The sequence below is a fragment of the Bufo bufo genome, chromosome 9 (genome assembly GCF_905171765.1).
Source record: "Bufo bufo chromosome 9, aBufBuf1.1, whole genome shotgun sequence".
NCBI lineage: Eukaryota > Metazoa > Chordata > Amphibia > Anura > Bufonidae > Bufo > Bufo bufo.
This window is the reverse complement of record NC_053397.1, coordinates 174,390,635-174,407,667: the sequence shown is the minus strand read 5'-3', so window position 1 is coordinate 174,407,667 and position 17,033 is coordinate 174,390,635. Positions and strand designations below refer to the sequence as shown.

Genomic DNA, 17,033 nt, shown 5'->3' with positions numbered 1-17,033 from the left:
TTGTTCCTACAGATGTTCTTCTGGACAGTAGATAGTGTTTCGCTTCTCTGATCTTTTTTATGTCTCTCCAGCTGATGCACCAAGGCCTTGGTAGCTGGTTGAGAGGGGCCCATGTTGGTGTCCTAAGTGCTCCTTGTACTTTTAATAGGTTTCCACATGCCTTCACCCTCCAGAAGAGTTTCTCAGTCTTCTCCTTGGCTTTGAATATCGGAGCTGTCAGTGGCATACTGTGTTTGGGATGTTTGATGACATTCTCATAACAGCAGTAATACACTTGCTGAAAGAGTGGAGGATGATATGGCATTTTCACCATCAGATTCACATCAGATGGCTTAATTCCTAAGAACATCATAAACTTTTTCATGACAAGAATCTCCTCCAAAGCCTTGATGTACCTTTTCTCCATATATGTGGTCATGTCACGCTTTTCATAAAGGTGTCTTTCCATCCATGGTGAACGTTCAGGAAGTGGGAATGGTTGGGGCATATCAACAGGGCCTTGCACAATTTTGGAATCAGCCCTTGGTGGACATTCCACAATCTTCTTGTTGATGTGCAGGTTCTTGGCAGCTGAGAGCCTTGGATGCTGATAGAACATTTCATCCTCTTGCCGGCTTAGTATAAACCATACAGCCAAGATAAATAGTACAATGACTGGTGACATCAATCCAACACATACCGTACCATGGATGAGCCGAGCACGATATGTTCCAACACAGTCCAATAGGACCTGTCTGCAGACCACAGGTGGTGGGGTGTCCTGTAAAAGTAAGAAACAGCAGAAAGAAAGACTAAGTTGCAACCTATGAGACTTAATTGCAGCTTTTATTTTCTAGCATGGAACAGATCCGGGGGAGTAATATGGCTGACTGCAAACACAGATTATGTGGGAATTTGTAGCTTACCCTTGAGAACTTTGATATTATCCATTTATATGTCCTCTGAAATATTGTTGGCTTCACTAGGGGTGCAGTGGATTTCGGTTGATTATTCTGTAAAACATAGTGAGAATAAGCACATGGATCCCATGAGTAAAGGAGCTGAGGCAGGTAAAATAATAACTACATGCCGAGTCTATGAGCTGAACTTACATCAATGCAACACTCTCGTGTCCGTCTATGACCAGGCGGAACATACAGGTCATCAACTGGATTTGATAAAAATTCCTGCAACAAAACAAAATCTGTTATATAGAACTGTGGACACCTGGGATCAGGCGATGCTAGTGATGCTTATAGTAGGGGCTGCTGTGTACATGAGGATATGGGCTTGCTTTAGAGTGTTAGCTTAGGATAACCATTTTGAACATGACCTGAGCTCCCCTTCTTAGCATGTGCCCTTGTCTATAAGTATTTTAATAGTTCTATCGGCGCTGTACAGACAATAAAGTAATAGTAAACTCACCCCAAAGAGATGGTATATTATTCTTATGTGGGGAACAGTGTCCTCAGACTGGAAGTCCTGAAACATAACATACTATAATATGTCAGGCAAGAACATACAGATATATACAAGGATGTGCTAATCATGATAATAATAAATCTTATATCGTATGGATAGCACTTGGACACTTACCTCAAACTTCCATGGTTTTGGGTTATTTGCTGGACTCTCATTGAACAGAATGGTATTTATCCAGTATGAAAAGTCCTGGAAGAGACAATCGGGTACATCCAGTTATATCCTTTCTCCCCAGAGTACATTAGACTTCAGGGATTCTGGGTATAAATTCCTAGGAATAATCTTTCCCCCAATCAATAAGAGAAAATACTTACCAGCATTGAGTGCGTAGGTTGGATTAAATCCAAAAACACAAGTAGTAGAATGATCCTCATTGTCTCCAAGAGGGCAGTCTCCTATCACCAAAGTATGGCAAAGCAGAAACAAGCTTCCAGTCGTTGGAGGCGCTGTATAGAACCCCCAGGAGGTGACATCATAATGCATTGTGTGACGTCATGCCCAAGCCAAACCCACCGTTGTGACATCATCACAGCACCAGATGCAAGCAGCTGCATCCATTAACAGTACAAGTAACATCTTATTTGGATATGCTATAAATAGCAATACCCTATGATGTAGTGACTCCACCTTTTTATTTAGCACATGTAATCAAAATTATCAATCCCTCAATAGGGTTACAGAAATGTATAAAAAAAAAAATGGACAAAAAATACAATAAATATATTAAAATAAAATATAATTAATTGGCCAAACTTTAGTTCAGTGTATAACTATGGCATGGGGAATGGGAGAAGTAGATGTGATTGAGAGCAGCACTTCCTATATAATGGCCTTTATTCTTGCTGTTTAAGCCCCTTACAGGGTTTGCCCGTCTCAGACATTGATGGCATATCTCTAAAATATGCCATCAATATCAGATAGGTGCAGGTTCCACCTCTGGGACCAGCTCATATCTCCAGAATGGGGCCAGCAAAGTGAAGAAGAGCACACTGCCCATGCGTGGTTTGCATTCCGTTTACTTGTATAGGAGCACATTCCACTATTTTCAGAAGTCCCATAGTGGTGAATAGAGAGCGTACTACGCATGCATGGCCACCTCTCCACTCACCGCAAGGGAATGCCGGAAAAAACTGAGGCAGCGCTTGGCTATTTTCAGAACTCCCATAGCAGCAAATGGAAGCGCGGTACAAACTCCTTTATGTCTTTTTGTTTTTGGCCTTTGGCACTCTGGGGAAGATTTACTATACCTGTAACAGTGTAAACATAGGCCATCTAAAAATGCAGACAATTTATCACAGTGGTTCATGTGATGTTTGGTGCATGGCTAGCTACTTTTTTCTAAAGGCGTGTTCAGGGGATTAACTGCACGAAAATCAACCCTAGTAGCTCCTGAAGCCTGTAAGTTTCTATGTGTGGCAGGCTTTTTTTAAGAACATAGTGAATCTTCCAAAGACTGCTATGTTAAATCATTGCAGTCTATGGTAGATTAGAATTTTTAATCTCCCCATTTCCCTATATAAGAAATAAACAATAAAAAATATACATCATTAGCATCGCCGAATCACAAAACGCTTGTACTATTAAAATGTAACAATATTTTTCTTGTATGTCGAATGGTGTAATAAAAAAAAAAGAATGGCTGATTTGTCGCATCACCCCCTAAAATAATCTAATAAAAAGTGACCAAAAAGTTACACACACTGCAAAATGAAATTAATAACAACTACAGATCACCCCACAACAAAATGAGTTCTCACACAGCTCTGTAGACGTATTTTTTTTACTATTAAAACTAAAGAAAGGTAACATGTCAGTTTTACCACTGTAAAAACAGGGTTTTTTTTTATTCCACCCCATTTGGATTTTTTTCCAGCTTTCCACTACATCATATGTGATTTTAAATAGTGCCATTAGAAAGTGCAACTTGTCCCACAAAAATTGAGGACTTGTACGGCTATGTGAACAGAAAAATAAAAAAAGTTATGGCTCCAGGAATGAACGGAAAATCAGGAAAGGGTTAAACATTTTTCTCGCCCATATTCATTGGGGGACACAGAAACCGTGGGTATAGCTATGTCCTCTAGGAGGCGTTGACACTAGTAAAAGCTAATAGCTCCTCCACCTGGCAGCTATACCCCCTCCAGCCTGGAGAGAGAGCTTCAGTTTTTTCTATTGTCAATTGGAGGCAAGACCTCCCTGCTCTGCAGGGTAGCTTCTGAAGATTTTTTATTTTCGTTTTTTATTTTCCTTCTTTACAGGTGGGAAACGGTGGTCGCCTCGCCTCACTGTTCTCCCGGGGGAGCACGCCAGCGTTGGTCCGCCACGCTGCCTCCTCCCCCACAAGAAGACAAGGTGGACCAGGGCAGCCTCGCTCCCTGCATCCCGCCAGCAGAAGGGTCACCCAGGTCCGCTAAGGAGAAGACCCTCCCGCCATGCCAGACTCCTGCCACTCCGGTGCCAGCTACTGATGAGGTGATTCTACTGGAAAAAGTGACCTTTCGAGTCCACTTAGGGAGGGTGAAGAGAAGAGGATGAAGATGAGGTGAATACACGGGATTAGGTAAGTATCCCTCCCTCCCTCTCTCTTTGGTGGCAATTGTTCCTAGGATTTGGGCACCAGGAAACAGGCACCAGCCTTATTTATGGTAGCACCATGACTCCCTCTCCCTCGCCTCTAGGCCGACGGCTTCATGGGCACTAGGGGGTTAATAACATTCAGGCAGGCGCTGCTGCACACAGCGGGAGGCCGTGCGCAGGGGATGAGTGATTCCGCTGTGGACCGGGAGCTGGTGTTAGGTGAGTGCGCTGCTCTCTCGGCCCGCGACCGGTCAAATCCCGCAGCTACCACCAGATTGCGCCACTTTCGAGAGCGGGCACCAGGAAGCGCCGGTCCAGAAGGGGTTATCACCCGAACTATGCCGGCCGTCGCAGCTTCCAGCCTGTGTTCTTACCAGTCCGGGGTGAACTCCCCCGGCCGGTGGGGGATCGGGGATCAGGGACGCAAACAGAGATGGTGAGGAACTGGAACACAGAGTATATTAGACAGCTGGAGAGCTTCACCGACATGCGCTATCGCTCAAGGTCCCTCTGCGCCCCGGCCGACCGACAGCTCCGGTTGGCCATGTGCAAATACTTAGGCCCGACCACCCCTGCTGCGGACCGGGAACATGCACTGGCGGACAAACAGGAAAGGGAGCGGAGGAGGCTCCCCCCTATATGTGATCCGCTGGTGTCAGGGCACTTAGGGGGTTAATAACATCCCTAGCAGGGGGTGGGGATGCGCTCTGGTGCGAATTCTTCCCGCCACCCCCCCCAGAAGCCGCTGAGCCCCGCCCCCCTTCCTCAGGATAGCTTAACCCTGTCTGGCCAGCCACCGCTTGAGGCCAGCACCAAATTATCTGAGGATTCTATCTCCAGTACAAGGTGCCTTAAAGTTAAAACAGTTAACCCCTGAGGGGAACACATACAGCAAATGGAGATGGCAGGTAAGCGAAACCCATAACACACTTACCTGCCACAGACACACTGACTGAAACCCGTGCACAAGTGCTGCTGTCCACACCAACATTAAAGGACACAGCACACACAACAAAACACACAGGAACCCAGGATACCCATAGCTGCAATAAACTTGGGACAGGGGAATGTCTAGCACACATGCTGGACACCAAACATCACCAGACATGTAACACCACACAAGACATACAACACCCTGAACATAACCCACGCAAACCAAAGCATAAGAAGGGAAGGAGACACCATAAGAACATCGACATCTATGACCACAAGGGTGGCCCTCACTGGACAGATGGAACACCCTGGAATGGAGCAGAGCTCCAGCACCAACAACAGCTGAAGTACAACTGACTCCAGCCAGGAAACCCCAGAAGATATAAGCCAAGTGACCACATGCAGTCAGGGAGTTAACCCTTACAGCCCCAGACAGAGGGAGGCTACAACTTAAAGGGGAAGTGCACACACAAGCATACCAAACACGTAAGCACCGGCAACAGCATATGTGGCAACCATGTCACGGCAATCACCCAGAAGGCCAAGACACTGCCACCGCATGCTCTCACAGCAACACGTTGCCGCAGGCAACCGCAAGTGTGGCAACAGTGTCACAGCGTACACCATAGGTCGTGACATCCAGTCGGTCAGGACATTGTCCTCATCAATACGTAGTACATATGCCATTGCGCAAAATATGGGGAGTACGTTTCACAAGTCGAGTGTTCACTGACTCTGTAGTCCCCCCTCAGCTGGGGGTTCTACCCTGATGCTATCTTACTGTTGCTCCTGTTCAGAGCCCTTCCAGGTAAAGTGTTAAAGCTAGCTCTTCTTAACTGGGGCAGTATGGTGCCATGGCTTCTACGGGATAGCCTTACGCCTCCCCCTTAGTTTTGCGCCGACGTGGCAGGCGCTGGCTACTTCTGGGAGAGTGGTATTTGCGTTACCACTACATACTATGGTTCTTACTGCACAGCTCCTTCGTCAGGTGGCGGATTCTTCTAGCTCTGAATTGGTGGCCTCTGCGGTATGGCCCCCTCCTCCACTGGGGTATGGGCTACCCCTCTCCTACCCAGAGTTCTACGGAAGATCAGGATGAAGGGTATTCCGACTATCCTAGTCGCCCCTGGGATTGGCCTTCTAGGAGACGTCATTGGTCACTGCCACTCAGAGATGGCCTTCTTTCGCAGAGTCCGGTCTTCCATTCGTTTTTAAGGTCTCTTAGTTTGCCGATGTGGCTATTAAGTCCACCATTCTACGCGAAGAGGGTTTTCGGCGGAAGGCATCCGCAAGCCTACGTCGTCCAGAATCTATTACAGGATCTATTACAGGACCTGGAGGTCCTTCCTGGTTTTCTGTGGAAGCCGAAATGTTCCGCCACTTCGTATTTCTCGCCTTACGGTCCTGCCTTCTACAATCAAGGTTGGACCTTGGTCTGGCCCTTAGTTTTTGAAGGGTCAGGTGTCGGCGCTTTCTGTCCTTTTCCAGCGCCCTAAGGAAAAAGAGTTACACAGTTTGGACGTTGTCAGAGCTCTGAAGATCTATTTAGCAGCCTCCGGTCCCTTCCGCCGTACGAATCCCCTTTTTGTCAGTCCGGAGGGTCCTCGAAAGGGATTGGCGGCTTCCAAGGTGGAAATCGCACACTAAATTCGGTCTACAATTGCTGAAGCATACCGTGCCCGAGGTAGGGTTCCGCCTTTAGGTGTCACGGCTCACTCCACCAGAGCGGTGGGCGCATCTTGGGCTCGGAGGAATTACGCCTCGGCTGCACAGTCGTGTAAGGTGGCTACTTGGTCCTCCTTACACACGTTCACAAAATTTAACCAGGTGCATACTTATGCATCGGCGGACGCTGCCTTGGTCCGCGTGGTCTTGCAAGCGGCAGTTATTAGATGCCTGCAGGGACGATTGCTTCCATTGGTCTGTGGTTTTTCCCTCCCTGTGGAATGCTTTTGGATGTTCCACGGTTTCTGTGTCCCCCAATGAATATGGACGAGAAAAGGAGATTTTTGTATAACTTACCAGTAAAATCTCTTTCTCGCTCTTCATGGGGGGACACAGCACCCACCCAGTATTGTTGTTCGACCACAGTTGTGGCAGTTGCTGATTTGAACCCCGTTGGGTCTTTTGGCATGGTTGGTGTTCCATGTTTTTTCTTTGGTTGGCTTGCTTCTTCTACTGCTTGTGCACAAACTGAAGCTCTCTCTCCAGGCTGGAGGGGGTATAGCTGCCAGGGGAGGAGTTAACAGCTTTATCTAGTGTCAACGCCTCCTAGAGGACATAGCTGCACCCACGGTTCCTGTGTCCCCCAATGAAGAGCAAGAAAGAGATTTTACTGGTAAGTTATACATTTCTGATGCCTTTCTAATCATTTGTTCACATGTCCAATGTTCCCTACAGTATATTCTCCACCTTTTCCCACTCTAGGCTCGTAGGGTTTACACTGTGTTCTGCCTGCTCGTTGCCCTCTTTCCACAGAAATGCCTTTCACCTGTTACATAAAGGTAACCTGTCACTATGAAATGCAGTGCAATCTATGGGCAGCATGTTATAGAGCAGGAGGAGCTGAGCAGATTGATATATGTACAGTAGTTTATGGGAAAAGATCCAGTTAATGTGATTTACACATTTAAGTCTCTGCTTTTTCTCAGCTCAGTTGTACACGGGGACTGTTTTATTAGTGACTAACAGCTATCTAGGTTTACACACTTACACAGTGAATGTAATTGCTGATAATATCCGAATAGACCGGCTTGAACTCAGAAAAATAGAGATTAAAATTTGATAAATTACATGTTTTTTTTTCTCTTTTCCCATAGAACGATATATATTTATATATCAATTTGCTCAGCTCCTCCTGCTCTATAACCTGCTGCCTGTAGATTCCTCAGTGACAGTTTTTTTTTTAAAGTTCCCACTCGGCATCTGTAATTTCATTCTAGCGTATCATTATGGGGGCAGCACTTTTACTTCAGCCTCCAATCACCATGGTCTGTGACCCCCTCTTCATCCTCCCCCCTTTTGGGATGTGTTATAAATGATACTTTTTATACTGTTTATTTTACATTTTGGTTCTTGTTTTTATGTATTGACATTTTCTAAATTATGTTTTGTGTCTTTTTCTTTTTTTGGGATAAAATAATTGATGAATCTTTTTGTATTTACTTATTAGGTTACTTTTATTAAATAACCCTTTAAACTGATTCCACAGCGCCCCAGCTACTAGTGCTGTGTATTTCTAAGAATAAAACTAAAGTCAGTAATGCACTTTATATATTCTATTTTTGTAGTTCTTATTTGAACGTGTTGAAGGTGTTTCCAAGGCAACCATAATTGACCTGGATGCTCATCAGGTACAGAAGTGGAAATATTGTATTCATGTCATCAGGTCTCCTATAGGTTTTCAGAAGTTGTCAAAGGCAACTCCTTTTTTAATTGGAAGCCGACCTATCGCTGATTACCGCTGGTCCTGCTTATCTGTCTCCAGCGATCAGCTGTCATCCATTTCCCTTTTAGAGCTTATGGACATCATGGAAGGGGGGAAACGACACTAACAAGATGACAGTACATGGACAGCCAGTCATCCACAGGGAAAGGGTCAGCAGATGGCAAATTTAGCCGCTTGCTTTGACGGCTGTTCTATTAAAGGGTCTGTGATGGAATTGATGAAATAAGCTTTAAATAGGTTTTCTTGTAATAATTATTTTTTATCAAGTGCCCGCAGCCTGCTTCTTGTAACAGAACAGTGTTCTGGTCCTCCGCACTGTCCCCATCTTCCGGTCCCTGCGCTGTTTACATCCAGCATGGTCACATGCACTGCTCTGGCCAATGATTGGCTGCTGCAATGATGTGACCACAAGCTGCATGTCACAGCTGAAGCCAGTCATTGGCTGGAGCGGTGCATGTGACCATGCGTATAGCCAGCTGGATGTAAACAGCGTGGGGATCGGAAGATGGAGAGAGCAGAGGACTGGAGCTGTATGGAGCAGGTACGTTTTAGGGGACATGCTGCTGTCACTTGATAAAAAAAATTTATTACCGGATGCTCTCACTGTATCAGCGCAGGGCAAAGGGAGGCTGAGTGGGGGAAGAAGGGGATATGTCCGACAACCCCTTTATGGTTCAATCTCTTTTTTATTGAAACAATTTTACCATCCAATAAGCACAGGTTAAGTCAACATTAGTTTTCTAACAATATAGCTGAGCAAATAACATTGTCATATATCAATGTAATGAAGAAATTACGTCAACTAGGCATTTGGTAAATAGTATGAGAGAAACGGGCAGTGAATCAACCTAGATGAGGTCTTATCATGAAATAATATCTTGCATGTCCGACAACCCCTTTAAAGGGGTTGTGTCACATTTTCAAACCAGCACCTGGATCTGAATACGTTTGTAATTGCATGTAGTTAAAAATTTAGCCAGTGAGCTATTTAATAAAATATTTCTGTATAGCGCCACCTGCTGTTTGTTCTTTTCCTTATTTTTTGACCATCTTATTGAGCTGCTCGAACATGCTCAATTTAAATCTTCAAGTGCCACCAGCCATATGTTCTGTTCTGTTATAAGCTGTGGCAGTTACTGTGCAGGGACAGAGCTGCAGCAGAAAGGACCCCCCCCCCCCCCCCATTCCTCGAGTTCCCAGGCTGAATCTATCAGAGCAATTGAAGCAGTGAATGTGGAGATTTCTGTACCCATATGGAGTACAGGGCTGGTTCCAGCTTTGTTAGAAAGAGATTGTCATTTACTATATGATGTCTGATTTTCATTTTTCACATCAATCATGGAATGGCCCCTTTAATATTTTAGATCAGTATTTTTAAAAATGAATATATAAAAATACATTTTGAGATCATATTCCTGATATGACCGTAAAATATTACTGAGAGTAGAGCGATTAAAGCGGAGCAACCAATTGTATTAGCCAATTAGAACACACAGTGCAGATGGCGGCCCATATACGACATTCATTCTGGCTATGCATTATATGCCTTATATAGTTTATGTATTAAAATCCCATTTTTTACTTTCTTTTTATTAGGGTAATGGGCATGAACGAGATTTCATGGATGATAAAAGGGTGTACATCATGGACATTTACAATCGGCACATATACCCTGGAGATGCACTTGCAAAAAGTATGTAAAATTTATATTAATTTTATTATACATCCTTTGTATCATTATTAGTGCCTGATGGTTGCTTCTGGTTCCTGGAGATGTGTGTGAAAGCAGTGTTAGAACATGTTTTAGTAGCGGTGTCCTAGAAATGGCTGTGTGCCGCATAGTGTATGGGTATAGAGAAAATAAAAAAACGAGGGTTAATCCAATCTAGTGGAGGACTCCAAGAGATAGGATATAACTAGAGGCGCCAGTGGATGGAGGATAAGGAAAAAGGAGCAAGAAAAACAAGTATAGCAAGGGAGGCAGCTAAAGGGGTGTTCACGCTGAAAGAGGTCAGTGTGTAAATGAAAATAAGAAATAGTGACTAAACTAGTCAAAGAGGTTACACCCCCTATGAGAAGCGCCAAAACCCAAAAGTGTTTCAGAAAAAACCAACAAGGTGGTCAAGAGAGTATTAGCTAATAAATAATGAGAGTAGGGTGTCCACCCTATACAATGTGACCCAAGAAAAAAGGGGGAGTCAGTGAACAATAAACTCACTACTAGAGCACACCTATAAAAACAGTTGGTGAAATATAATCACATATAATAGCCATATATAAGTATATAGGAATAGCCAAAGGTAGTAATAAACTCACTTCACGGGGGGTGGCCAGCTGGATAAACTCAAGACACCAGCAAGGACCAACAACCCCCCAGACCGGAGCTCCTGTAGAGTCTTCAATGCTGATAGTTGCCCAGTATGGAAAAAAGGCTTCACCTCAGTAGTATTGTTGAAGACTTTGGCTTCATTAATGTAGACAAATAGCTCACAAAACAGCTCAACACGTTTCGGGTTAGGTATGCAAACCCCTTCATCAGGAGCAGGTACAGATAAACATGTGCATATAGTAACCATACTACCATGTCCTGCTACTTACAAAGAAATGTGCTTTCTTTGTGAAATTCAGTGAAGCAGCAGAATCAAATTTTTGTAAACTTCGCTCATCTCTAGTGAGAATCGCCAGAATGTCAATGTATTGTTAGTAAAATAACTGGTGAAAGAGTCCAGTAGATCATTCCAGGTGGTGTGTTCCACATCTAGCAGACGATTGCTAAATGTTTGTAGAATGCAAATAACCCCTAAAGGAGGACGTAGACATTTAGATACATTTTGTCTGAACCCTGTGATCTTGGCAGGATCCCACAACACAGTAATGAGAATAAGGCTCCATTCAGACGTCCGTATGTGTTTTGCGGATCCGTGGATCCGCAAAACACGGACACCGGCAATGTGCTTTCCGCATTTTGCGGATCCGCACATTGCCGGAACTATATAGAAAATGCCTTTTCTTGTCCGCAATTGCGGACAAGAATAGGACATGTTCTATATTTTTGCGGAACGGAAGTGCAGACCCGGAAGTGCAATTCCGGATCCGAGCGGGACAAAGTCTGTCCCCATAGAAATGAATAGGTCCGCAATTCCGTTCCGCAAAATGCGGAACAGAATTGCGGACGTGTGAATGGGGCCTAATGATAGTGCAATGACTGCCGCTAGGACTAAGGACATCATGCTCTCAGATGATATGAAATGCCAGAAAAAATAGAACATGCCCTCTTGCGGACAAGAATAGACATGTGTTACGTAGTGTTCATACCTGTGAAAGGGGAAAATGTGGGATGCACATGACCGGTGTCCATGTTTTGCGGACTACAAAACGGATATGGTCATGTGAATGTCCCCTTAAAGACATTTAAAGCTTTACTTTTTTGCCACAACCTTTATGAATATAGCTGCTCTTTGTGCTGTAGCAATTCTTTAGAGTTTTACAATCCATGTAGTTTAGATTTGACTTAAAAGTGGTCTTTGTTTTTTTTTTTTTATACAATATATAGGTGCAATAAAAAGGAGAATAGAGCTGGACTGGGGCACAGAAGACGAGGAATATTTGGAAAAAGTAGAAACTCATGTAAAAGGGGCACTGAATGAGACCACTCCTGATGTGATCGTCTACAACGCAGGGACAGATATTCTGGATGGAGATCCACTTGGAGGACTCTCAATTTCTCCTCAAGTGAGTAACAAATAATTCACTATGATATTTCTATCACCATATAAGCCAACATGAGTCCGTAAGTATGGGTCATTTTGCCACCATTGATAGTAGCAGCAATGTTCCTAGAAATGCTTTAGTGGCATACTGTATTGTAGTGCTAAATGTTAAGAGCAGGTTAACCAAACAGTGTTTAGTTTTTTTCACTAAAGTCAGTGTGTAAGAACGACGTGTGACAGATTGTTCTAAAAAGGGTAAGTATTGATGGCCTCAGGATAGGTCATCAGTATCTTATTGGTGAGGTTCCGACCCACTGATCAGCTGTTTGAAGAGACCTAGGCGCTCAATGAGCACTGCGGCCTGTTCCTTGGCCAGCGATGTCATGTACATGAGTCACATGGCCTAGGTGCTACTCGGTTCCATTCAAGTGAATGGGGCTGAGGTGCAATACCAAGCACAGCCACTATTCAAAGGATGGCGAGGTGTTTGGTAAGCTGAGAGGAGCCCGAAACACTCAGAGGAGAAGCGCAGCCTCTTCCAACAGCTGATCGGCAGGGGTGCTCAACATCAGACTCCTACCAATCTATACTGAGGATCGATCATCAATATTAAATACTCGAAAAACCCCTTTAAAGAAGCTCTCCAGCAGTGTAGTGCAGCATTGGCTATTATTAAAGAATAATATAGAGCAGGGAGGCCCAACCTGCGGCCCTCCAGCTGTTGTAAAACTACAACCCCCACCATGACCTGCTGTAGGCTGTCTGGGCATAATAGGAGTTGTAGTTTTGCAACAATTAGAGGGCCGCAGGTTGGGCATCCCTGATATAGAGGATCTTGTGCATGCCTTGTGTATACCTGTTTAGTTGATGTTCCAGTTGTTGGCCATCTTGACTTTTTCTTCCTCTCAGATATGATTCCCCTAATCAGCCTCTATTTTCCATCATGTCTTTGGTTTTGTAGAGACAGAGGGGGTAGAATTTTATCACCAAGGGCAGCAAGTGGTAGATCAAAGGCACCCAATTATCCACTAACTCACACTACAGAGTTTCAGTGCTTTACTATATGCTTCAGGCAGGAAGAGCAGTGTGAAGCTGCCTTATGTAAGGCACATACACATAGTATAGGCAAGCAGTGTGAGTCTGAGGAGCTCTATAAGGAGCTTATATTGTAGATAATCATTATTTGAAGTCCTCTACTATGTTACTGCACTCCTAGAAGACAAACATTTCAGCAGGACTGTATGCATACAGGGACATAAAGAGAAACAAGAATGGTGGAGATGGGTGGGGGAAATGTCTTTGAACTGCCAGATAGGCAATCATGTAATCTTGTAGTTCCTGTCAGCCACACAGGAAAGTCTGATCTCCTATTTACACAGGAAAGAATGCACTGGACTGGTGGTCAGACTGGGAATCACAAGGCCAGGTATCCATAATGAAAGGGTTCATATTGTCTGGATTATCTAAGCTCAAATGAGACAAAGGGATAGGCCATCAGTATCAAATCAGCGGAGGTCTGACTCTGGCACCCCTGTCCATCAGCTGTTTGAAGGGCTCATGGCCCTTGTATGAACACTGCGGCTTCTTCATTGTTTACATGGGTCTGTTTATTAATAGCAGTGGTGCAGGGTATTTCAGATTTGTTATGGCTTATATAAAATAGAAGGATGGGTGTGTGTCACCACCAGACATCTGAAAAGCTCTGACAGACGTCCTTCAGAACCTCCTCCTTGAGGTTCCTTTTGTTTTGCTTTCATTTTCTCATCTCGTTAGCCTCTCTCAGCTGTCATGTAGTTGCACTGATTGCATCCCTTTAAATCCCTTCCCATACTGCATCACTTTGCGGTTTATACAACTTCCTGGAGTATATGCATGCTGGATGCTACTACTGAGTCTTCTACAGATAAGTTTTGTTTATTCATTTGTATTTTCCTGTTTGCTGGATCCCAGGAGACCCTGACTCCCTCAGTATCAAGTGTAGGGAGCCGGTGGTCGTGTCCCCTCACTATTATAGGGTGTTCAGGGGTTATTCAGTCGAGGTACGAGGATATGCGATCTTCTACCATTGAGAATTTTGCATAGGCTGAGAAGTTTAGGGAGAGAGCCAGGTCTGTTGCAGGGCTATCCCTTTGGTTCCTTAGTTTTGGATCCAGTCAGCCGGATCTTCCTTTTGTGTCTTCTAGTTTGCTGTACACCTTCCGTGACAGTGTGTTTAGAAAGTTTGAAATGTCTTTGATCTTTGGCTCAGGTTGAGCCCAATGAGCATGTATCATTCATATGAAGTTATGGGTTTGAGTTTCTGTTTGAAAAAAACGTGAATTCAAATGATTTGAGAATGAATAAGCTTACGCAGGCTAAGTGAATAAATATATTTACTAAGTGTGATTATATATAAGATAACAGACAAAGCACATACTGAATGATAAAAAGTAAATACATTACTAGCTTAAAGGGGTTTTGTCACTTTGGCAAGTGGCATTCATCATGTAGAGAAAGTTAATACAAGCCACTTACTATGTATTGTTATTACCCATATTCCTATTTGCTGGCTGGATACATTTTTCTATTAAATTATATACTTCTTGTTTCCATGGTTACGACCACCCTGCAATCCATCAGCGGTGGCCGTGATTGCACACTATAGGAAAAAATGCCGGCCTCTCTGGTGAGTGGGACCATGGTGGCTCACATAGACTGGTGCTTTTTTTTTTTTATAGTATGCAAGCACAGCCATGCTGATGGATTGCAGGGTGGTCGTAACCATGGAAACGAGATGTGTATAAAGTGATCGAAAAATTTGTCTAGCCAGAAAAAGAAGCAATATGGACAATAGCAATACATTAGTAAGTGGTGTGTATTGACTTTATCTACATGATAAAATGCCATTTGCTGAAGTGCAACAAATATGCAATATTGGGTGAGACTCCGTCGGTCATGCTATAACATATGACTGTTATAACACATGACCGACACCCCAGGGTGTACAAGAGATAGGGCAAATCAATACTTACATCCTATCTAGGATGAATTTCTAGGTGGAGTCCCCCAAATGTATGTGTGCAAACCAGAGTTTTTCCCGTCAGCCCCTCCTCCAGTGTGCATCACGTATGTCTCTGAGATCTTTCAGGAATGTAGCCTTATCTGCACAATGGGGGGTGGGTAATTATCTAACCTACTACATTACACGGGAAACTTTATTATACAGAATTTAAAGGGGACAGAGACAGATTTAAAGGGGACAGAACCAACCAGTACTTAAAAATACCCTTACAATACAGTTTCCTATGACTGATGTTGGTCATTATTTGTGGGCTAAACCAAAATATATATTTCTAACATGTATCCTGAAGGAAAATTATAAAGGAAAGTTACTTTTTCAGTGCCTATCATATAGCTTAAAATAACGTAAAGATTCTGTATCCTATAACCATTGTGCTATGTTATTAGTTTGTTCAGAGAATAATCTTCCCTTTTTTTATCCTTTAGGGAATTATAAAGAGAGATGAAATTGTGTTCAGCATTGCCAGAAGCCGATCCATCCCAATTCTGATGGTCACCTCAGGAGGATACCAAAAGCGGACAGCGCGGATAATTGCAGATTCCATAATCAATTTGCACAACCTTGGCCTTATTTCTAATTCTCAGTCAAATTAAGCCAGGATATGATCATTGAATTTGAAAGCTGGACTAATATTTAATTTAATTATTACTCGGTGTGGCAATAATTTACATTTTGTTGAAAAATGTTATATGTGAATCTAAAATACTGTGTATTTATTTTGGTGGGGAATTCTGAGAGCACTTTTTTTTTTTTTATATATGAATTTTTCCTGACGTTAAAGAGAAAATCCACCTTAAAAACATCTTCTGGCATGATGAGGTATTGCAGGAAGTGTTTTAGAGGTTTCCAGTTATATGAACCTCCACTATCTCTGAATTGGTTTAGGCAGTTTACAAAGCACCGCAGCCCCTTTAATTGTCCTTTCAATGGCTTCTGTCGACAGTGCACTGTGACTTGTCAGAAGACGCATTTAAGGGGAATTTTCAGGTTTAGGCGTCATTCCCATCTTAAAGGGAACCTGTCACCTGGATTTTGGGTATAGAGCTGAGGACATGGGTTGCTAGATGGCCGCTAGCACATCCGCAATACCCAGTCCCCATAGCTGAGATAAGTCAGGGACAATAAAAGCACACAGAGCTATGGGGACTGGGTATTGCGGATGTGCTAGCTGCCATCTAGCAACCCATGTCCTCGGCTCTATACACAAAATCCCGGGGACAGGTTCCCTTTAAGCATTTATAAACTATTTACAGAATATGCCATAAAAGTCTGACAGTTGTGCTACCTTCTCTGGAACCCTTATCTCAGATGTTCTCTTATGAGAGTTATGAAAAGAGCCAAGCTTCAGGGCCTCCTAGTGACAGGGAGAAGGTCTGGACAGGGGTGTCCTTTTTGGGGAGCTCACACTGTGGTTGAGGATATCTTCATGAAAGGGTAGCCTGTATCAGGGCATAATAGGGAGAGTACTTTCCTGCTCTGTCATCTATCAGAGCAGTGCCATATGAGAAATCAGTAAAGGTCCATTTCATGGGCCAAGTGTGCAGGCAGTTGTCACAAACTAAACAGTCACTCCTGATGCCCCTCAGAGTCAGTGAGAGCTACATGTACATGCTGCAATCACCTCTGCTGTATAGGGATGTGGGATCTTTGCTACGATCACTCATCCCCATACAGATTCAGTATTTCTTATGGGCAGCAGATCCCTGTTTACACAGGATGATCTGCTGCCTAAAAAGTTTTGGTGTCAGCTACAACGAGGCTTTTACCCAGTGATAGCTGATCCCGACACCACTTTTACACTGGCTAATTATTGGGAGCAAACGTTCATACCTCATAGTCGTTC

At 43.7% G+C, this 17,033-nt stretch overlaps 1 protein-coding gene across 1 annotated transcript in view; it reads left to right on the top strand.

Annotated features, from left to right (window-relative positions):
* Positions 1-16,302, top strand: part of HDAC11 (histone deacetylase 11) — an 80,823-nt gene extending 64,521 nt beyond the window's left edge. The window contains exons 7-10 of the mRNA XM_040408249.1: positions 8,262-8,324; positions 10,016-10,112; positions 11,973-12,151; positions 15,616-16,302. Of these exons, the coding sequence (XP_040264183.1) occupies positions 8,262-8,324; positions 10,016-10,112; positions 11,973-12,151; positions 15,616-15,783 (507 nt within the window). The 3' untranslated portion in view covers positions 15,784-16,302. The remainder of the gene's footprint in view (positions 1-8,261; positions 8,325-10,015; positions 10,113-11,972; positions 12,152-15,615) is intronic.
* Positions 16,303-17,033: the final 731 nt, after the last annotated feature.